The sequence below is a fragment of the Manis javanica genome, chromosome 1 (assembly GCF_040802235.1).
Source record: "Manis javanica isolate MJ-LG chromosome 1, MJ_LKY, whole genome shotgun sequence".
Classification (NCBI taxonomy): domain Eukaryota; kingdom Metazoa; phylum Chordata; class Mammalia; order Pholidota; family Manidae; genus Manis; species Manis javanica.
In genome coordinates this window covers 63,727,868-63,752,420 of record NC_133156.1, presented here as the reverse complement: position 1 = coordinate 63,752,420, position 24,553 = coordinate 63,727,868, and the positions used below count along the sequence as shown (strand labels likewise).

The 24,553-nt window shown below is 32.2% G+C and overlaps 1 protein-coding gene across 12 annotated transcripts in view; it reads left to right on the top strand.

Moving 5' to 3' along the window:
• FER (FER tyrosine kinase) overlaps nt 1-24,553 on the top strand; it is a 461,718-nt gene that overhangs the window by 298,132 nt on the left and 139,033 nt on the right. For 11 of the 12 annotated variants that reach the window (XM_073233126.1, XM_037011947.2, XM_073233137.1 and 8 more), the window contains 2 exons: nt 2,721-2,836; nt 5,193-5,287. In XM_073233126.1, coding sequence (XP_073089227.1) covers nt 2,721-2,836; nt 5,193-5,287 — 211 coding nt within the window. Of the gene's footprint in view, nt 1-2,720; nt 2,837-5,192; nt 5,288-24,553 lie in introns of those variants that run through there. The other variant, XR_012129973.1, reaches the window with a different exon arrangement.

Here is a 24,553-nt window from a genome sequence, read left to right as displayed (position 1 = left end):
GGAAGTATCTTTAAATGCATATTGAAATTGTCAAGAATTAAGATAGGAGTAACCCTGGTTACAGTGATCCAAGAGCTCAAATTGTCAATAAATGAGGGAAAATATTTTCAAATTCAATAGCTGATAGCTATGATAAAAGATAATGGGTATATAATTGAGTGATAAGGTTTCAAAGCCTGGATTTTTTTTCTTTATTAAGGAATGCAGGAGGGAAAATGGTTTGAAAACAGTGACAAGAAGCTAGTAGAATACTTTATTCCATCTCCAAGACAGTAGGAAAGGAGAGGGTAGGGGTGATAGGGAAGTCATCACTTAAGTTCAGAAGGTAAATAGAAGCTCAGCCAGCATTTGAGTGTTCTCAAGTGAGATCCAAGTTTCTATTAGAACAAAAGGAATTGAATGACCAAAAAAAAGAGTTGTGATGATGATAGACCACAAATTCCAGAAGGCACAATGAAAGTTGGAGATAGAAGGAAAATAGTTGGAGATAGAGGGTTGAATAGGAAGTACGGTCTATAATGAGGATTAGCAAAAATAAAATGAAGATTAACCTAGGACCAAGATTTTATGAGAACTGACATAAATAAACAAAGCACATGAGATTTAGCCTCATAATTTTAAGGCCAGTAACAAAGGCGAGTTGTACCTGTTGAATGATAAGGTGTGATGGGTGTCCTGGGCTTCCTCCTGATTCTTTGGGTGGAGAACAGGTGGTCTGGGAAGCATAGTCTTTTTCTCAGTGTTCAGAGATTCCACCCTTGACTACGGTTGATAGAGTTGAATTCCTCCTAGTAATGATTGTGAAATGAATGTTAAAATTTGCAAATACTTGATATATGCCAATATTTGTCATATGGGGCATATTCGTTGTACCATTAGAAAGGTACAAAAGGGCAATGGTATGATAAGTATTTGGGAATGATAGACGTAATTTGTGGAAGATCAAGAAAATCTTCATGAAGGAGGTGTCATAAGACATGGCTTAAAAATTAGTTGGCATTTTCCCTGATAGGAGGTTGGGGGTAGGGGTTCCGCAGAGGAAGAGAATGTAGAAAGTCATGGCATGTATTTGGGATCACTAAGTATTTGAATTTAGAATACATGTAACAGTTGTGAACTAGAATGTGGAGCTAGACAGAGTCTCAGAAAGTGATGGTAGTTGTAGGATGGATATTGAATAAGGTAGTAATGTAATCAAAGTTGTCCCTTGGAAAGATTAATCTGGCAGTGCTGTAATGGATGGATTGGAAGGGGAGGGACTGATGATGAGTTTAGATGAGAGAATTGAGATCTTGAATTAGGGTAGCCTTTCTGAGATGCAAGCAGGAAGACAAAAGTAGTACAGAGATTCGTGCAAAGAGTATGCTGGCCCTGTAAATAAAAAAGGTAATTTAGCCCATAATAACATGTTAACTTTTAGACATTGGATTGTAAGTGCTTCACAATCATTCCGATAGAAGCCCAGTAATAATCGTGTACATTAATGTCTTCTCTTGGCTCTATCTCTGATGTAAAAAAAATGATTGCTATTTGGGGATGGGGGGAATCCTTGAGGATGACACACAGGGATGTAAGATCAGATTTTCCCTTTTCTAATTTATGATGAATGTATAGTATGTTGAGAATTCATCCTTTGTGAAGAAATATTTACTTTTTGTGTGAAAGGATGATCAGTCATTATTATTTAATAAATATTTGAGTTAAATATTAGATTTAAATATACTTAAAATAAGTAAAATTAAAAATGGAAAATTAAGTAAAATATTAACAATTAAAATTTTAACAATTTTAAATTATTAATAATACATAAAACTTACATACTTTGAACTATTTGCTTAAGAGTTACATTGATTTTAGAACTCTAATGCTCAATAACTAGCAGACTCCTAGTTCAGTTATTTCTTGCTCAACAATAACATTGAAGCTTATTATAATGCTTACATGTTATGATTATAGCTGTATAAAAATATATGTGCATATATAGAAAGACTTGAGAACTAAAAAAATAACTTTTGTGTTAGCCTTATAGAACTTCTCTGTAATACTTTGTTTTTTAATGTAATAAAAGGAAAATGAGTTCAAACTGGAAATAAGGCATTTTAAGTCAAAATATGTCCCAACCATAGAATAAGGTTAGGAGTTCATACATTTGATAGAAATTAGTTCAACCCAATGTGGCTGACACTGGCATCTGTGTAAGCACGTCCTTTCAGAGGTTGACGACCTGTAGTGGTGGCTCTTGCCCGTCTTCATCTGCCTTGATTCTATTGCTTCCCCCGATTCTCTTGCCCTCACACTCTCCTCCAACTGACATATGTCACCTCACAGAATCTTTGCTTTATCTTTAAACATTAGTGGATACTTTTTAGAATAAAGTTTAGAGTTTACAGATAAAGAGAACTAGGTGGAAATAAACAATGTATTTCTGATTCCATCAATTTGAGTGTCTCCTTTTATTTTGTTCTTGCAACTTTTTCCCCATTTTCCTTTTCAGTTCACCTCAAGTGTCAATCCCCTAAGTAGTTGTTGTGCTGGGTAGTATATTTAAATTTTAAGGGTTAGTAAGAGTAACATTTCCAGTCTTAATTTCCACTTAAAACTCTGAATAAAGCTAACAGAGGACTTTAATTCAAAACACATCATTACATTCTTTCCTTTATTTTATAAAGATTTTTGTGGCTGTCTTACACCCCAAACAATAAATGTATTTATACTTTCAGGGAAATTTTGGTGAAGTATATAAAGGCATATTAAAGGATAAAACTGCTGTTGCTGTTAAAACATGTAAAGAAGATCTTCCTCAAGAGCTGAAAATAAAATTTTTACAAGAAGCCAAGTGAGTTCTCTAAAGTAACATAAAACATGTATTTTTAATATAAGTGATTCATTACAATATAAGTTTGGAGATATCTTATGTTTTGCTTAAGTATCAGTAAGCACTTATAGAATGTAGAAACAAAAAGTTTCTATGTTTTTGAGTTGGACAATAGATCAATTAAGCAATCAGTCAAAAAATGAGAAGTTAGAAACAGTAAGTTAGTATTCTTCAAGTCCTTAAAAATATTGCAGTAGTTTTTATCACATGCATATACATATATGTATATATGCCATGTTGTGATGGCCTTTATGATAAAACATTATTGTCTCTATAAATGTATAATTACATATCTATATCTAGATATATATAGTTATATTTATCCTACCCTCCTTAGACATTATCTCTTGATTCTCTTTTCCCAGATGTTAGCTTTCTTTTCTGAGAACCTCAAGTCTCTTCTTCAACTCAGTGTCCGGCATTTGTTTCAAAATTTGCATGTTTCTTTTATAATCTGTCTTCTAGGATGATTATCTTCTCCTTTTTCTGTTGCTAGCTAAATTTTTAATGTTCTGTTTTGCTACCCCTGTATTGCAGATAGCTAAAACTATTCTGTTAGAGTTAAAATCTAGTATATACAACAAAACATAAACTGAATGGACAGGAGCTTTGGAAAAAGTAAGGATGGATTCTCTTGACACTGAGATGGATGGATTGAGATGGGAGAAAAGGAGAATGCATGGGTTCATACATGAGTGGTGTAAAGGGAGGGAAAGCAAGGGGTTGGGAAGAGGGGTTCTCCATCATGGCAAAGTGTATAAAACTGAGGTTTCTGTAAAGTGCCATGGGAGAACAGAGGACACAGCGATGAGAACTAAGCATTTTGATGTACATTTCTCTGTTCATCATCTAAAAAGGAATATTGATAGCAATGAATTAAATCAGTTTGCTGCATATATTAAAAATTTTCTATAGAATAAAGTTGTAAATGTTTTTCATGTACATTGTTGGAAAAATTATTGTATGATAAATTTAAAGGCATGGTGCCAGTTTTTAAAAATTCATCAGCTCATGTTGTTCATAGGTATTCTTAAGGTACAAAGTTATATTAAAGTTATTTTTAGAATATTTTTTTGCTTTCTAATTTGTGATTGCTTTATTGCAAAGTAGTTAATTGTCTCTTACAAAATGAGATTATGAAGTTTTATGTTAAAAGTGAAAATTATATACATGTAAACTCCCAATGTTCTTTAATAGATTATAAAGGTTTATATTTAGATATTGAATACTATTTTAATTCTTGCTGGCAGTTCTGTAGAATTTCTTTACTAAGCCGTTTCCAACCTAAGTAATGACATTTTGGATTAAGTCAAACACTCTAAAACTTGCTTTTTAATTCTTTATATAAGTTGCAAGCTCCCAGTATTGACAGAAATTTCCCTTATCTCTCAAATTCTTCCCAGTTTATCTTGTCTTTTTTAAATCATGCATTTTCAATCTAAACCTTCTTTCTTAGCTATCTCTGCTTTAGTTGTACATATGCAAACACACCTAAACTGTTTTATCTTCATACACGTAAAGTTATATTTTAATTCTTGTAGAAAAGAAAACAATGTTTTTTCAAATATGAGTGAATTTATAACTATCAAGATAATAGGGAATAAAATGTGGTAATCGAAATCATCAGGGTGGACAGGCCTCTGAGGGTATCTAATGCATTTTAAATTCATGCTTGGAATCCTGTCGAGTCTGTACTACATATACACCTCTGATGACATTTTGTTTTTATCAAAACTAAGTCTCTGCTTCAGCTTAAGTCTGCATTGAAATGCTGTTACTCAGTTACTGTTTGACCTTTTGCCAGCTTTCTCAAAACTTGAGCTTTTACTGTTTGGAGATTGGTCATGACCACCAAGAATGTATTTATTATGCAACCTAATGATGTAGAATTTACCAATATAAATTGGATTCTTATTTTTATATATTTTAAATCAAGTGTATACATAAAACAAAAAGATGCCACTCTAGCAGCTTACAGATTTTGGTCCACTGATACTTTTCATCTTTGCTTTTGTGGTGATAGTTAAAACTAGATACTTCTACATGTTTTGGACTAAAGAAATTATTTCTACTAGCAATCATAGTGAATAATAACTTTTAATTGAATATTTAATCGAATTGAGAACTGACTTATTGAATTATATTTTGCCAATATTTATCAAAACTTACATATATCCCATTTATCATAATTTGGGCTCATACTGAAATTTTAAAACTTAAATTATCTTGACAAATGTATTCTACTTGTGCACAATATTCATGTCCATAAATTAAAGCATTATTAATGATAACTATTCTTACAATTTCTGTCATCCAGGATTCTCAAGCAATATGATCATCCCAATATTGTCAAACTTATAGGAGTTTGCACACAAAGACAGCCTATATACATCATTATGGAACTGATTCCAGGTAAGATTTGATGACATTTTAATGTAATGTTTTATTATTTTTATACATTTAGTCTCTTCGATTTCTTCTTGTAAGTTTCTAAGGATTTTGTTTGACATTTCCTAATGACAAAGAGCTTGCCCACATATGTGATATTTTTATAGTCTATAATACTGTGCTATTTTCTAGAAAATGTCAGCCAGTCCATATTTTTTTTTGGAGAAAATATATTCTTACAGTGCAATTGCACATGGAATTTAGTGATATATAACATTTATGTGAGGAAAGCTGTTTAGAAAAATATTTTACTTGTTTGACTTTATAAAAATGATAATACTATGCTTTATGTAGTTTATTGTATATGCTCCAAGTACCTTACCCATGCATCCTCCTGTTTGGTTGTATATAAAATCCCATAGTGCTTTGAGTCACTTACGAACTATGAATGTCTTATATATGTGATAAAAGAAAAAGTAATCTATCTAGGAATTTGTCATCATATTTTTTCTGGGAACTTTAAACACCTCCAGGTCTTTTGATTAACAACTTTTGCCAACATACAAGGATAACCTATAATTGATCTAGTATGTTTTTAAGTTACTTTCTTTGTACATGTTTTTGTTGTAGAAAATATAATCAGAGGTAAAATTTGATCTTGATAAAATTATAAATACAATATTTATTAACAAAATTTCCTTTAGCTTTAACTATTTACTCATTTCAAAAGAAGAAATTTAAAGGAATATGAAAAATATTTCTAGCTCAAATACACAATAAGTAAACCTGGTATTGTGGATTGCCCATTAAATACCATTCAGATAATTCTTCCATTATTTAGGGCTAATTGGTCCCATTTTAGCCCATTGGTTTCCTTGCTTTTGGAATTTTCTTTATTACCATATAACTGCAGGATGTCTAGATCATCATCTTTATCCCTATGTGTTAGGTAAATTGTGTTTTGCATGGCTTACATTGTTTATGATCTATATCTTAAAGTAGTTTTCAATATAGTTAATGAAAAAAATATTAGAATAGTCTCAAATTTTAAGAATAATTAAATAGCCTATAGCTTTAGTTAAATAATGTACATACATAAGAACATTCATGTAAGTACAAATAAAGTCCCTAACTCTTGGAATTTTATATAAGTAGAATCAAACAGTCTATATTCTTTTTTTTTTTGTCCTCTCTTTTTTTTCATTCAGCGTAACTATCTTGAAATTCATTCATGTTGTAATGTGCATCAATAGTTCATTCCTGTTTATTGCTAAAAGAATAACATTGAATGAATATACCACAACTTACCCATTCAGCTGTTGATAGGTTTTTGGATTGTTTCCTGTTTGGGGGCTACTACAAATGAAGCTGCTGGGTATATACATGTCCAAGTCTTTGTGTGGATATGTGCTTTCACTTCTCTAAGAAAAACACTTTGAAGTCTAACAAATAGATTGTACGGTATATGCATTCTTAAATTTTTAAGAAACTGCCACATTGCTTTCCAAAGTGATCATCCTGGTTTACATTCCCAGCAGCCATCTAATAGCTCCAGTTCCCCCACATCCTCCTCAACTCTTGGTCTTGTCAGTTTTTGACCATTCTAATATATATGCTAGAAATGTCTTATTGTGGTTTTAATTTGCCTTTCCTGATATTCTAGTGATGAGCATCTTTTCATGTACTAATTTGCCATTCATATATGTTCTTTGTTGAAGTGTCCATTCAAATCATTTGCCCATCATTTAAACTGGATTTTTGTTATAATTGAGTCTTGGTTGTTTACATATACTGAATGCTTTTCTCCTTCATATCGGATATAATACAAATATGCCTGCATTGCCACTTTGATATTGTACTGGAAGTTCTAGCTCTTAAAATAATACAGTGAAAAAAGTGAAAAGCATTAGTATGTTTTATATTAAAACATGTCTAGTATATTAGACATATATAAATACAGCAAGATATTTTTCATCTTTGCTACAATACTTCATTGAAATTAATACAAGCTACTATATCAATCTAAGACATTATAATATCCTATGGTAAAAAGTGCAGCACTTAAAATTGTTTTTTTTAAACATTTTTGTATTTATGGTAGCTTAACACTGATAAATTGTCTTTAATAACTAGGCTCTTCAGATACAACTTTGAAATTCCCAGTGCCAAACCAGTTATATCTAACTCTAAGCTCATGAAGATCGGACCAGAACAAAAGTTCAAAAAATGGGCTAATAATTTTCTTCCATTTTCAATTTAAGCCTTGGTAACAAACTTTTCCCATTCTCTACTCTTTTATCTCAATATATTGCTGTTAAAGTCTCAAGCACTCTTTTCTTTTATCATCAGTGAACAAATGTATATATTAGAATTTGAAAAGATAAATCAGTAAAAAAGCAAAAGTCCCTTGTAAAAAGAAAAAAAAAGTTCCACTACAAGATGAAATGCTGATGACTATATAGTTATGAAAAGCATAGGAGAAATTAAGTCCAGGTATGTAAACCTGGAAAATCTAATTTAATCCATTGCACCAACAGGCAAAACAAAAATCACATGATCATATCACTAAATGCAGAAATAACATTTGGAAAAATCCAACACCCACTTATGATAAAAAAACAACAACAACCAGTACACTAGGAATGGGGGGAAGTTCCTCAACTTTAATTAAAAATACATATATGTATTTTTACAGCTAACATGATACATAATTGTGAGAAAACTCAAACCTTTCCCACTAAGATCAGGAACAAGGCATTCCTATTCAACATTGTACTGGAAGTTTTAACTAATGCAATAAGACAAGAAAAGGAAGAAAAGTATACTGAGTTGTACCAATTTACATTCCCATCAACAGTACATGAGATTACCTATTTCTCCATATCCTTACCAACACATGTTATTTCTTGTCTTTTGGATAGTGGCCATTCTAACTGGTGTAAAGTGATATTCTCATTGTGATTTTGATTTGCATTTCTCTGATTAGTGATTTTGAGCATCATTTCATGTGCCTATTGGCCATCTGTATTTCTTCTTTGGAGAAATGTCTGTTCAGGTTCTCCACCCATTTTTAATCAGGTTATTTGTGTATTTTGGTACAACTGCTGTGGAAAGCAGTATGAAGATTCCTCAAAAAACTAAAAATAGATTTACCATTCAAGCCAGTAATTCCACTCCTAGGAATTTACCCAACGAAAACAAAATCCCTAATTCAAGAAAATATATGCACCCCTCTGTTTATTGCTACATTATTTATAATAGCCAAAATATGGAGGCATCCTATGTATCCATCAACACATGAATGGATAAAGAAGTAGTGGTAAATACACAATGGAATATTATTCAGTGATAAAAAAGGAAACCCTGCTATTTGAGTTCTTTATATATTTTGGCATGAGTTCATTATATATTTTAGATGTTAACCTCTTATTAGATAAATCATTTACAAATATATTCTTTCATAATGTAGGATGCCTTTTTGTTTTACTGATGGTGTCCTTTGCTATACAGATGCTTTTTACTTTCATGTAGTCCCACATGTTCATTTTTTGTTTCCCTTGTCCAAGGATATGTGTCCAGGAACAAATTGCTCATGGTTCTGTTCAAGAGATTTTTGCCTGTGTTTTCTTCCAAGAGTTTTATTGTTTTATGTCTTACATTCAGATCTTTGATCCATTTTGAGTTTACTTTTGGGTATGGAGTTAGACAGTAATTCAGTTTAATTCTACTGCATATAGCTGTCCAGTTTTCTCAACACCAGTTATTGAAGAAGCTGTCTTTGACCCATTGTATATTTGTGGCTCCTTTATTATACATTAATTGGCCATGTACATGTGGGTTTATATCTGTGCTGTGTATTCTGTTCCATTGATCTATGGATCTGTTCTTATGCCAATACCACACTGTTTGATTACTGTAGCTTGTAGTATAGCTTGAAGTCAGGGAGCATAATCCCCCCAGCTTTGTTCTTTCTTTAGGATTGCTTTGGCTATTTGAGGTCTTTGTGGTTCCATATGAATTTTAGGATCATTTGCTCTAGTTCATTGAAGACTGTTGCTGGTATTTTGATAAGGATAGCTTTGAATTTCTAAATTGTTTTGAGCAGGGTAGTCATTTTGACAGTATCAATTCTTGCTATACACAAGCACAGGGTAGATTTCCATTTATTGGTGTCTTCTTTGATTTCTCTCATGTATCTTACAGTTTTCAGAGTAAAGGTCTTTCACCTCCTTGGTTAGGTTTATTCCCAGGTGTATTATTATTTTTGATGCAGTTGCACATGGAATTGTTTTCCTGATATATCTTTCTGCTAGTTTGTTTTTCATATATATGAATGACTTCTGTATATGAACTTTGTATCCTGCAATTTTGCTAAATCTAGTTACTAGTTCTAACAGTTTTTGGGTGCCTTTAGAGTTTTCTGTGTGTAATATCATGTCATCTGAAAATAGTGACAGTTTAACTTCTCCCTTACCAATCTGGATGCCTTTTATCTCTTTGTCTTGTCTGATTACCATAGCTAGGACCTTCAGCACTATGTTGAATAAAAGTGGTGATAGTGTACATCCTTGTCTTGTTCCTGATCTTAGAGGAAAAGCTTTCAGCTTTTCACTGTTAAGTATGATGTTGGCTGTGTGTTTGTCATATACAGCCTTTATTATGTTGAGGTACTTGCCCTCTATACACATTTTGTTAAGAGTTTTTACCAGGAATGGGTGCTGAATTTTGTCAAATGCTTCTTCAGCATCTATTGAGATGATCATTGGGTTTTTGTCCTTTTTGTTGATATGGTATATGATGTTGATTGATTTAAAAATATTGCACCATCCTTGCATCCCTAGAATGAATCCTACTTAGTCATAATGGATGATCTTTTTGATGTATTTTTGAATTTTGTTTGCTAATATTTTGTTGAGGATTTTATATCTGTATTCATCAGGGATATTGGTCTATAATTTTCTTTTTTTGTGGTTTATTTATCTGGTTTTGGTATTAGAGTGATGCTTGCCTCATAGAATGAGTTTGAAAGTATTCCCTCCTAATTTTAAGAAGGATGTGCATTACCTCTTCTTTAAATATTTGGTAGAATTTAGCTATGAAGCCATATATATGGTCCTGGGGTTTTGTTTTGGGGTAGTGTTTTTTATTACCAATTCATTTCATTGCTGGTGATTAGTCTGTTCAGATTTTTGTTTCTTCCAGGGTCAATTTTGGAAGGTTGTATTTTTCTAGGAAGTTGTCCTTTTCTTCTAGGTTGTCTAGTTTATTGGCATATAATTTTTTATAGTAGTCTCTAAAAAGTATTTGTATTTCTGTGATATCTGTTGTGACTGTTCCTTCTTTGATTCTGTTGTTTATGTGTATTTTCTGTTTCTCTCTTTCTTTTTATTTGTCTGGATAGGGATTTGTCTATTTTTATTTTCTCAGAGAACCAGCTCTTAGTTTCATTAATTTTTTTCTATTTTATTCTTTTCTATATTTTATTTATTTCTGCTCTGATCTTTATTATGTCCCTCCTTCTCCTGACTTTGGGCTTCATTTGTTCTTTTTCTAAGTGAGTTTAGACTGTGTATTTGGAATTATTCTTGTTTCTTAAGGTAGGTTTGTATTGCTATGTACTTCTTAGTACCACTTTTGCATCAACCCACAAATTTTGGACTGTTGTATTTTTGTTCTTATTTGTCTCGATGTGTTGCTTGATTTCTTCTTTTATTTGTTCATTGAACCATTGATTTTTTAGAAGCATGTTGTTTAGCCTCCATGTGTTTGTGGGCTTTTTTGTTTTCCTTCTGTAATTTATTTCCAGTTTCATACCATTGTGGTCTGAAGGTACTTGATACAATTTCAGTCTTTTTGAATGTACTAAGATTCTTTTTGTGTCCTAATATGTGATCTATTCTGGAGAATGTTTCATGTATACTTGAGAAGAATGTGTATCCTGCTGCTTTTGGGTGGAATGTTCCTTAGATACCTGTTAAGTTCATCTGATCTAATGTATTGTTCAGTGCCTCTGTTTCCTTATTTTCTGTCTTGTTGATCTGTCTATTGATGTAAGTGGTGTGTTGAAGTCTCCTAAAATGAAGGTGTTATGATCTGTCTTCCCCTTTAATTCTGATAGAATTTATTTTACATATTTAGGTGCTTCTATGCTGGCTGTATAGATATTTATAATTATTATGTCCTCTTTCGACTGACCCCTTTACCATTATGTAGCATCCTTCTTTGTTTCTTGTTACTTTCTTGGTTTTGAAATATATTTTGTCTGATACAAGTACTACTGCCCCTGCTCCTTTTTTCTCCCTATTATTTGCATGAAATATCTTTTCCCATCCCTTCACTTTTAGTCTTTGTATGTCTTCAGGTCTGAAATGAGTCTCCTGTAGGCAGCATATAGATGGATCTTGTTTCTTTATCCATTCTGCCACCCTATGTCTTTTGATTGGTGCAGTCAGACCATTTACATATAAGGTAATAATTATTGATAGGTATATACTTACTGCCATTATATTAAGTGTTTTCTGGTTGTTTTTGTAGTTGCTCTCTGTTCCTTACTTCCTCTCTTACACTCTTCTCTTGTTAATTGATGGTTTTCTTTAGTGTTGTGTTTAGATCTCTCTTTTTAAATTTTTTGTGTATCTATTATAGGTTTTAGGTTTGTGGTTACCATAAAGTTCAAGGATAGCTTCCTGGCTGTGTAACAGTCTATATTAAGTTGATGATTTCTCTAGTTCAAACACAACCTAAAACTATTTTTTCTTCTTTTTCCTCCACATTTTGTATATTAGATGTCACAGTCTGCTTTTTTTGTCTCTCTTTACTGATTCTGTTTATATTTGTTTAGCTACTTTTGTTTTAATTTCATACTTGCTTGGTAATTAATTAGTCTACTATCTTTACTATTGGTTTATTTCACTGGTTAAAACTACTAAGCCTTAGGAGCATTTCCATCTATAGCAGTTCCTTTAACATGTCCTGTAATGCTGGGTTAGTTCTTATAAATTATTTGAGCCCTCATTTATCTGGTTTTGTTTTAATAACTGATTGAAATTTGAGTGGTAATCTTGCTGGGTAGAGGATTCTTGGTTGAAGACCTTTCTGTTTCAGTACATTAAATATTTCATGCCATTCCTTTCTTGTCTGTAAAGTTTCTGCTGAGAAGTCTGATGATAGTCTGATGTGTTTTGCCTTATAAGTAATCTTTTTTTCTCCCTCTGGCTGCTTTCAATACTCTCTTCTTATCCTTAATCTTTGTGATTTTAATTATTATATGTCTTGGTGTTTCTTCCTCAGGGGGCTCTTGGTGCTTCCATGATCTGAATGTCTATTTCCTTCTGCAGATTGGGGAATTTTTCCACAGTTATCTTCTCTTCATGTCTTTTGTAGGCAGTGTGTATTTGTGTCTCTCTTCTCCTTGTAATATCTCTACTATGTGAATATTGTTTTGTTTGGTTCAGTCACATAGCTGTCTTATCATTCTTTCATTTCTAGAAATTCTTTTTTCTGTTTTTCAGCTTCATCATGTTCCTGTTCTCTAATTTCCATCTTATTGTCTCCTCTACTTACAGTAATCTGTTATTCATTTCCTCCAAGATATATATCATTTCAGTTACTGTACTTGTGAGCTCTGAATGGCTCTTTTTTAGCTCTTGTATCTCTTTGTTGAAGTCCTCCCTGAGGTCAGTAGTTTTCTACAGATCTATAAGCATATTTATGACTTATATTTTGGAATCTTTATCAAGAAGATTGGTAATCTGTTTCATTTAGCCCTCTTTCTGGTGTTATATCCTATAGTTTTGTTTGGAACAAATTCCTCTGCCTCTTCATTTTGTCAGGATGTCTGTGTTTCTTCCTTTGTATTGGATGTCTCTGTTATGCTTCCTGGTCTAGAGAGGAATGACTTTATGAAAAAGGTTTCCTATGGTGCCCACAAGTGCAAGACTCTGTACTGTCTAGTGCCTGTTTCTCTGTTATGGTGGAGCCATAGTTGCTGTTGCTGGGGAATGGGCAGGGCTGTCCTTTCTGTCGGCAGTGATCTCAGTCCACTGTGGCTGGCAGCTTGCCTCAGTCAGCCCTTTGTGTCAGAGCAGTGGCTTCTGCTGGGATTGGCTAGATGAAACATAAATGCATATTATTATATGAAAGAAGTCAATCTGAAAGGGCTACATACTGTATGATTCCAACTATCTGGCATTCTGGAAAGGGAAAAACTATGGAGATAGTTAAAATTTAGTGGTTCCAGGGATTATGGAGATGGGAGGGATGAATAGGCAGGGCACAGAAGATTTTTAGGATAGTGAAAATACCATATATGATGTAATATTGAATGCATGTCATTTTGCATTTGTCTAAGCACATAGAATGTGCCACATCAAGAATGAATCCTAATGTAAGCTATGAACTTTGGGTAATAATGATGTGTCAATGAAAGTTCATCAGTGTAACAAATGTACCTGGTGGGGAATATTGACAATGGTAAAGGTTATGCTGTGTGGGATTGCCATTATATGGGGAATCTCTGTACTGTGCTGTCAATTTTCTGTGAACGAAAAACTCAAAGTCTCTAAAATCAAGAGAAAAAGAAATGAAATAGATGTAGTTGTCTTTAAAAAGTATAAGGATCTCTGTTTCCCTCACTTCTCCATTTGCTTAGCTCCTGTCCCTCCCAGTCCAACATGGCAACATATGTTTCTTGGGGCTGGGGTTCAGATAGGGATTGACTACATAGAAGAGGCATGAGGGATCTTTTTTGGTGTGATGAAAATATAAACTGGATTATGGTGATGTTTGCACACCCCTGTAAACTTGTCAACTTGAATTGTACATTAAGATGGAAAATTTTTATTTATGAAAAATGAATTTCCATATAGTGCTTAAAAAAAAAGTCCCAAAAGCCAAGCAATCTTGGCTGAACACTTAGCTCAGCAACCTTTGTGTGACCTTTGTGTGAACTGTGTGACCTTGTTCAACTTATTTAACTTTCTGTGCCTTGGTTTCCTTAGCTGTAAAGTAAGAATAAAGGATTGTGGTACAGACTCATGTACTGTGATTTTATATATTTACATAAAATGTACATACATGTATATTTACATACATTATGTAGATAAATGTATATATATATCTGCATTTACATACAGATATTTTAGAGTGCTTGACACATAACTTCTTTATATGTCCCCATCATAGTTTTTATTATTTTATTATTGGCTAAGAGCAAAAGTGACTCATTAAAATGACTGCTATAAGCCAGCCAGAACTTTAATCCAAAGTCTGAACTTGGCCCTGCCCTAACTCTAATCCTAACCCTAGATTTCTGTAGCTAAAAACGACCTGAGAACAAATTGGGAAGCAAAAACTTTGTCTTCCCGCCACCACTTGTGACTCTTGTTTGTATGTTTTAATATTTAACTTTCATGAGCCCTTTTTTGTACATATAGTTAAAGTAGCTGGATTAAATGGCCTCTAAGTTTTAGCTGTAACCTGTAATAATTTTTTGTCTTTCTTAAATTTGAAGCTCCTCATAACAAACTGTCAAAGTACTCCAAAACCATATTTTAGTGTCCTTTTCTCTTTTCACACTAAATCATGATGGGGAAATAACCAGCTCATTTTCATTCTTATAAAAGTAGCATAGTAATATACAGTATTGTGCATTTACATAAGATTTTACAGTTGTCAAAGCACTTTAATTAATGTATGTCCTTTGTTCTACTGGGCAGTATTGTTATCCCATTTACAGATAAGCTCAATGAATTGAGAAGACTTAAAGTGACTTGTCAACATCAGTTAAATAGCAAGTGTGGAAATAATGCTCTATTTTCTATTATGTTATTCAATTTATAAGTGGGTCAGACTATATAATCCTTTATGAATTGAAAATGAAAATGAAAATTCAAGCGAAATGACTCTGCAAGATACCCTGTGGGCAAACACGTTAATCCCCATTCCATAGTTTCTCAACCTTATGCACAGATAAGAAAATAGCTTATTGCAGTAAACAGGAAAATTTTTGTTTGAATTACTTTTTTCTCTACTGGGAATCAAGCTGTAGAGGAAAGATTTAGAAAACTGGTAGGTTCAAAGTAATATTTAATAACTGCTTAGTGTCTAATACATAAGCCATTTCAAAAATGTAATTTGCAAAGATTTTATATGCTCCTGTTCTCGTCAGATAACTGAGCCCTTTGGAATCATAAATCTGAAATATATTTTAAGCAGAATAATATTTGAAGAGATTATAAGCATTTGAGAATTCAAGTTCAGAGTGAATACTCTAAGATGATCCTGTCTTCCTTTGAATCCTCTCTTAAATTATGAATACTTTAATTTACTTGCTTGCTTGCTCATGGGTGGCTGGATAAGTACAATCAAACAAAAGCTATTCTAAATGGCACTTGTAAGTACTAAAAACAAAAACAAAAGGCTCTAATATGCTAAAAAATGATCTCATTTTATTTTGCAAATGAGTTATTACTCATAGTTATTACTCATAGAAATTTAAATGAAGGAAATGAAAGGATTTTGGGGGGGTCACAAGCATAACTTAAATATTTTTATGGTCCAGGCAGCTGTCATTTGTTTTCATGTGTGTGGTTAAATTAGGGTTACCAAAGATACCCTGATGAATAAGAAACTAAACACCTTAACGTCTAAGTGCAACAGGAGATCTGCAGATCCTGAGTAGAGGTGACTAATTTTAGCAGGCAAAATGTTGGTCTCCACTCTCTTTCACTAGACTGTTAACTGCCCCCTTCTTTCTTACCTGGATGTTGTTCTCTTGGAGTTAAGAGCTTCCTGGAACTGAGTGAATGTTACATTATCTGCTACATTTCTTAGCTAACACAGATGCTGCCCCTTGGCAATCCTCAAACTCCTCTTAGTATTAACATGATTTATGGATTTGGAACTTTGAGAATTATTGAAGAATTTTTACCGGGTTTCAGATGTCATCAAAATTTATCTTTTATAGCATGTTTTAAAAAATTTAGCTCATAGTTTATATTGTTTAGTAACTTTTTCTTAGAAATCTATAAACATTAACATTGTTCTCATAAACGTCTTTAGCCTTTCAGTAGAAATATTTCCATTTTCAGAATTGCTTTTCTTTTAATCATTCATTACCATTTATAATATCTATGGGTAATTTCAGTAATTTTTTCCAGAATGTTAAATCCTTTTAAAGCATTTTACTCCTTCAATTCATAATGAAATTTAACATTTCTGGGTTTTTTTTTGTATTTTAACAGAATTCATTTCAGTTATGTAATATCATAGCTATAGAGGTTATATTATGGTAGTCACTGGAAATACCAGTTCCTGCCCCTTTGGTAACAGAGTTCCAGTGTTTTGACTCTGGATAATTGCCTGGCATTTGTTTTTTTCACTCATGATAAATGTAGAAAGGGTAAATTGTGCCCCCTCCTCCCCAAAATAAGATTAAGAAATATGACTCATGAAACTCACTACAAGAGAGCTCTCAAAATCTGACCAGGTATCTTGTCTCATATATATTTAACCATTGCCAGTTCAAATAACAATATCACTTTAGACCAGAAAATTTTGAGCTCAAGGAAAAGGTGATTCTCATAGTAATTCATAAATTAATATTTTGTACCAAAAATTCTAAGAGATGTCCCCTGACTGGCTGAATTTTCTTATACTAACAAATTTTTATGTTAAGTAAGTTATTAAAGAAGAAGATAAATTTTGTGGAATTTATCTTATGTAGAGATAATGATAGAGTACTCTAAAAACAGCTTTAGTATGAGTCTAAATGACTGTAATGGTAATTTAGTGCATAGTAAACTTTAATTTGGGTGCACTAGTAACTTTTATATGTTAACTAGTGTTATAATATCTACACTTTGACATTGGCCTTGATTGTATAATTCAAATGTATTACATTAATTAAATGCAAAATAAATGCCCTTTATTGTCACTTTATATTACAGATAATACTTTGATGTAATGTAGAATACTTCTAAGACAACATTTTGAAAAAGAAAACAGCATCTTTAAATTGATATTTCTTTCTCAGCCAATGACACACTTGGGTTGTCCTAATGTGTCATTTGCTGCCTCATATCCCAAAGCAAACACAGATGAAAGAGTTTAAGCTGGTCATTTCTCCAGACACTAAATGCACTAACATCCTCTGAAATTAGTTACTTTATATTTTATTTACATGTGACATAAATTGATAACCTCATGATATTCCACATATGTGGTATTGGCATTTTCCTGTTATGTTCAGGTAGACTATTCCCTATAAGGAATTATATTATAGTAATGCATATTTTTTACCAGAGGTTGGAGCTAAATGCTAAAACATTAGCTCAGAAGGATATGAGAAATAAAATTTTAAATGTAGTAAACTACTACTGCATCATTAAAGAAGTGTCTAGAGATTTTTTTTTTCCTATCATGAGCAAAGGTCCATATGTTATAACAAACATTAAGTTTTCATGGCACATTTGAGCCATAAATGACTATGTGAATCTGAAAAATATTGTTCTTATTTTTTTTATGTTCTGAGCATCTGGTAGCACTTATACCTGTAAGGAGATGGATATCCTGGTGAGCAGGACAGAGCATGTTCCGAACCATATTTTTGCTCTTAGATACTGTTTTTACAATGACTTTATGGTAATTGAAGTCCCTTAGTAATTGAAAGGGAAGAGTAGGAGTTATAAACACATGTGGATCCTTCCACATGGATAAACAATTCTTTAAGATATTGATTAGTTTTATTGGTGTTTAGTCGGGCTATCATTTTAAAGTTTTTGTTAACCATACATGGAAAAGTCTTAAAATCCTGAGATAAAATTCAAAGTAGTGTTCTTAATGATAAGAGAATTTGCTTTATTTTTGAGAGCCTATTTATATTTGAGGCAACTGTTAGAAGTATGAAAATGACTAATAAAACTGATGAATTCAACTGAAATAAAAATCAAATTTTACATGTTTTATTTTTATATATTTTCCCTTATAACCTATCTACTGCATATAAATCTGACACTGCCTGTCAGTATGAGATTTCATATTAACAGAATCATAAGAAAAACAGAAATTTAAAACAATAGAGAGCGCAAACTATTTTTCCGAGCTTAAAAGACAACTGAAAATTAGTTGAATCAAAGTTCTAAAAAATACCTATTTTATTCATGATGAGAGTTGAAAAGTGAATATGTTGAGGTTTTTCTTCTTGCACTGTAGTACTATAAATATTCAGGATATTTTATGTAGAAGCCAAACAAATGCCTGTTCTCAGCACTAGCCAAAGATACTATAATGCTATCTTCTTATTTTTGATTGTAAATTTTATCCCTTTCTAGTTTTAAGTTAGCCAATGTATTCAGAAATGATAGCCAGGCAAACTCTGGACACTTCTTAATTTGTGGAAGAAATGAAAACCTCATACATGAATATTTGAGAAGGCCTATCACTCTATTCATAGATACCAATATTCTTTAGGTAGAATTTTACTTAAAAATATTCAAGGCTAGATATCATGTTAGGCTATTCACTCATTTGCTCAGCACTGACTGAATGCCTGCTGTGTAGGCCAAGTACTGAGGAGTCAACAGTTAAGAAAACAGACCAGAAGACCCCATAAAGAGCAAAATTACCTGCACTCATGAAGCTTACATTCTAATGGGAGAAGAAGTATGGTCAATAAATAAGTAAAATATATGGTATTTTGAATGGTTTGAAAAAATATGGAGGGAAGAGGATAGAAATTGTTGGGATGGGTAGAGATTTAAGTGTTACAGTGGCCAGGGAAGGCCTCAGGAAGGCCAAAACATTTGAGTACAAGCCTGAGGAAAGCTAGGGAACAAGCTATGTGGATATGTGGAGGACAGGAATTCCAGACTTGATGGAATTGCAGAAAGGTCAGTGTGAATAAAGTCAGGGTCAGGTGAAAATAGCAGGGGGAGGTTAGAGAGGGAATGGGGTTCAAGTCCTGCATAGCCTTGTAGGTCATAGTAACAATTTATTTCAATCTAAGAGTTTTGTTGTGGTGGTTACCCTAAACTGAACATGCTAGGTTCTTGCCATCCTCATCAGCTTTCAAGGGTAAATAATGAAAAGGGAGCTTCATGTTTGTGGAAAATACTGAGTATCTTTTAGGCCTTTCAGGTCTAAGAGTCTGTTTTGCTGTGTAACATGAATGAGAATGTATATATTTTTGCATTCTCTTCCTTCCCCTCCAAATATTTTAAAACTTTCACAGATGAAATCTGTCTTATACTTGCTAAATGCTCAATTTGTGACCAGCCAAACTAATAACTTATGGAAATCCAATATGCATTTCTTCTTTTCTCATTTCTTCACTAGTTTTCTGGTCATATTTAATATCTCTCCTCATTTAGGCACTTTTTTTCCTCTTACTAAATTTTCAGATGCTGTATAATGTAAAACTTCTTCACAAATTCATCTTGAGGGATTACACTTTATATAATGCATTGTATAATCTCTTGTCTCTGAAAATGTGAAAATAATATTAGCAACAATCATTGTTAACAAGATTTTGTCTATGTGGAACTTCACTGTTCTTTATTTGCCTTCATTTGTCCTTCTCTATAAAACAGAAGTAGATTGTCACTGGTACCTATTTATGGGCATTAATTTCAGTTCCAGGAAGAATATGATTCAATACTTGACACAGCTGGGCCTGAGACTAAGAGCCTAATAAATATACCTAGGAAATGTAACCTTTGCTAGGAAGAACAAATTTCCCTAAATTATTCTGTTGTCAAACTTGAGAAAACAGTACCACATTTGACAAAATCTGCATTCAAAATGAAAGACTTTCTGTAGCAAACTGAAGGAGATTAAAGAAGTGATCTTATATGTAGCATCTTTATTAATTTTGTATTTTAAGAGATTACTATATTAAATATTTTCAGGTTAGCAGCTGATTTTGAAGACTTTGTTTTGTAAGATATGTTTTTGTCTGTGATAGTATTGACAGCATGATCAAGTCTGTAGTAAAGACCTCAAAATCAATTTATCTTCTAAGGTATTTGCCACCAGCAAGAGGTTGAATCTCTGTATTTTGTATCTTGGTACTAAAATTAAGAAGTAAACCTTTCCTATAGTTAACATCAATAATTTGTTGAAAAGGATAAAAGACTTAGATACCTGTCTGATCACAATTTTTTACAGCTTTAAAAATGCTTTTTTAAATTAAAGAATAGGTAATTATATATGAAAAATTTATAAATATATCATTGAGATTATTACTTTTAAGAGTTTGATTTATATTTTTAAAGTAGAATTTCTCATAATGAGTCTATACTTTGTAACAACTTTCAAAATCATTCTTCAAAAATATTCTAAACTAGTTAGTTTTAATAAAAAATAATCCCCCCCAAATTACTATTTTTATTGGAAACACATATATCGCCCTGTATTAAGTGACTGTGAAACAGAAATGTATCTTTTTTTTAAAGACTTGCCTTTCTTTATAAACCCATTATTGTGAGGTTTAATTAATTGCTTTATTTGATAAATACTTATTAAGCACCAGCTATGTTCTATACACCATATACACTGGTGAAAAACATATTGGTGATCTCTTTTCTCACTGAATTCAGTGTAATGGGAGAGACATTATGTTTAACAATAATCAAAATAAATTTATTATTGCAAACTTTACTATAAAGAATAATGCTCAGAAAGATGGTACATGTGGCATTTTATTTATTTTTAAGGCCTTGAGAAACATTTCTGGAGAGTGACATTCTTGTTAATACTTGAAAGATAAAAATCATCACCTAACTTTGCAAAGGGCTAGGGACAGGCATAGAGAATAGCAAGTGCAAAAGCTGTGGGTAGGAATGGCTTTTGTGTTTGAGGGACAGAAATAGGGGTAGAGTGAATAAGGCATAGTGAGCGAGGGAGCGACTGGCATGAGGTAAGTTTGCAAAAGTAAACAGAGTAATGAAGAGCCTCATAAGTCAGGGTAAGCAATTTTTTATTTTTTCCAAAGCAGTTGTGTTTTAAACAGCGGAGTGATTTTTTTTGAAGTGTTACTTTCAAAGATACATAGGAAACATAATGAAAAGCCATTTTTGCATCCCTAACCTCCCATTCTGTTTGGAATTCTTGGAGGAAACTACTCTGAATAGTTTTTTTGTGAGATTTTGTTATTGTTGTTTTTATTTAATTTTAGTTTTAATCTTCCAGAGCTTTTTTATGTACATGTAAACATATGCATATGAATCTTTTTGTTTTCTCAATGCAAATGGTAGCTTACGATACATAGTGTTCTGCTCTTGGTATTTTTTTCTTTACTTGAAAAAAATATCTTGGAGATTTTTTACATCAGCATATATAGATTTAATTTGTTTTTTAGTAGTTGCATAGTATTTTTTATGTTCTGCTTGATAGTTTTTGCCAGTCATCTGCTCACATAGAAAGCTTCAGTAATTAGTTTTTATATTTAATCAAGTTTATATATATTTATTTTTAATTAAATAACTACTTAAGTATTTTTACTGAAGTACTTGATCAGCAGTTCAGGCAGCATTAGATCTAAATTTGGGAGATTTCTCCAGAAAAGATAGTGGTTCCCTATTAAGCCTGTGCTTCCAGAAGCCTTCACAGTATTTTGTATAAAAGCAGATACATATAAAAGATGTTTATAAATGACCAAGCAAATCCCCCACCCTTGTCATGATCATGATAGAGATTTAAGTTTCTTCTTTATTTCTGTAGAATGTCCCTTTTACTTGATTTTAGAGTCAAGATTTCTTTAGATAACAATTGAAGTCCAGTGGGAAAAATACCCACCCACCTGCACTGTATTTGAGGCTTCTCACTGATGAGCTGTTATTTTCTGTTATTTATTTTAGCACTTACAATAAAAGAAATGCTCACTGGATTTCAAAATACACTGTAACTCTCATTTGGAAGCTAACATAACATACTTTAGAGTGAATTTTGCCAACATGAACATGACCACTATAGCTTTGGAGCCATATGTGGGTTTAAGTTCCTACTCTACCACTTCAAGATGTGTTACTCTGGGCAAGTTACAGAATCTCTAAGCCTCAACATCTTTTAAAATAAGGGATGAGAATGTTCCAAGAATTAAATATGTGTAAAGAGCATAGCACAGTTCTTAACACATTCTACATTATTAGTAAATATTGGCTGTTGCTAAATTAAGCTGAGCTGAGGAGTAATATTGGGATTTTCAGTTCGATGAGCTACTAGATTCTTCTTGTGCCCAGACACCTCAGAGTAAACAATATCCTTGAAAAAAGTATTTTCAAAGCACTGCTAGTTATTTTTGGCTCAGATTGTTTAATCAAATGTCAAGTAACTAATTAAAAATTAAAACAAGGCCTTCATTTCTTTCTGTTCCTACTGGAGCATCACCAAACAAACTTTAACACAAGAGAGTGCTATTAATGTGTAGGTCAGCAAGTTTTTCCTTGAGTTTTTAAAAATATAAAACCTTTAGATTTTAGGAAAATATACAAACACAATAGAATTTCAGAGAGCAGCTTTCAGTGGACCATTAAAGTCAGCCACAAATATAGAAGGAAATACTATTCTGTGATGGAATATAAAAAGTATTTATTTGTGTCAGGAAAGAGTTTTAAAAGCAGTCCAAGCACAATTACAGTTCACAAACTCAAATTCATAACAAGAGAAAGACAAGTCAAGGTTAGAAGGCACGTGGATAGGAAGTAGGTGGTTTGGAGGACAAGTAATCTTTGGAGAATTCAAAACCTGTCAGAGATGGATTGGAATGAATAAAATAACAATTTCTTAAATGCATTGGGATGTGTAGAAAACCAGAGAATATGAGACGATGTTAGGTGATAAAATAATTTGGCTGAACTGTCTCCACCCCCTGAGTGTACTGAAGATAGATTTATGAAGAGTTTAATTTTAATAGTTGAAGTGGGAAATGGTAAGGCTATGAAGAGTAGTTTTGAGTCCAAGTTAGGATGGGTTCTGGCTATATTCCAGGGAAGATGACAAGATTTTTGCCAAAAGGAAGAAGATGTCGATGACAAGGATTTTTCAAAATGTCCTTACATTTCTAAGACATTGTTGAGGTATGTGTATTATCCATTTCAGAAAGATGAGCCATATGGGTTTTTTTAAAATTTTATTTGCATAATACCTAAATTGCTAAGGAAATTGAAGTTTTAATGTGATGGATTAAAGACTTGATCTGTTCTACTTCATTTTTTTAGCTAAGACTTTCATTGTAGAATGGACATTGAAATTTTATATAATCCACAGGCAGGTATCATTGGACTTTTAGACTATTAGATATAATTAGAGTATAATATATTAGACTATTGTACAATTCCAAGAATGTTCTTCTATAACTTCTATAGCTTATAAATAAACTTTGGAATTGATATGATCTCCTGGTGAGTGTAAATAGGACTCAGTGACAAACTTTTTTAAGATACAGTATGTTACACATTAAGTGATGTGAAATGTGAATGAATTTTAATTTGCTGTGCTACACATTCACCACTATTAACACAGAACTTTATTTGAAAAGGCATGATTAGTATAGAGACAAAATTAATGAATTGATGATTTGTTCTTAGTATATATATATATATAATATATCTTACATATCAAATGGAGTTTTTATTTGAAGTAGGTATTGCTAATTTAACTAAAATTAGTTTTTAAGCATCAAAATTTTGCATATGTGGTTCATTTTCAAGCTTTTCAAAACTGTGTCTCCTCTGTATGCTCCCCCTCTCAAAGCATTTACTCTATCTCTCATTGCTCCTCATCTCTCATTTTTTTCTTTGATCTTTCTTAAAGCAAAGGGTAATTTCAAAGATTGTGATTAGTTAAGACTTAGAAAAAATTTAATATAAGAAAATGTAGCTATTCCATTAACACCATTGCTTATCACTTTATTTTTATGCAAGCATAGCATTACACCTGGCTATAAAGCTGATCCATTAATCAGTACCAAAAGTATGAAAGTATATAACTTCTGAATATTACTTTCTACATAATGCCTTGACTAAGATTTCTTTGAAATGGCATTTTCTTTGCATATTTCTTTTGCCTACCCACCACCTAAAAACATCTCCAAACTAAATAATCATGGCTTGAAACTAATCATATAACTTTATATAAATGTATCTTGTAATAAATATAGTAATATTATCTTTTTTTCAGTTTAAATATTGCTTCCTTTCTATAAAGTAGTTACCAAGGACTCTGCACATTTGGGTAGCATGTATATCTGTAAGTATAGTTGAGTATATATGCATTTTAATTGTTTTCATAATG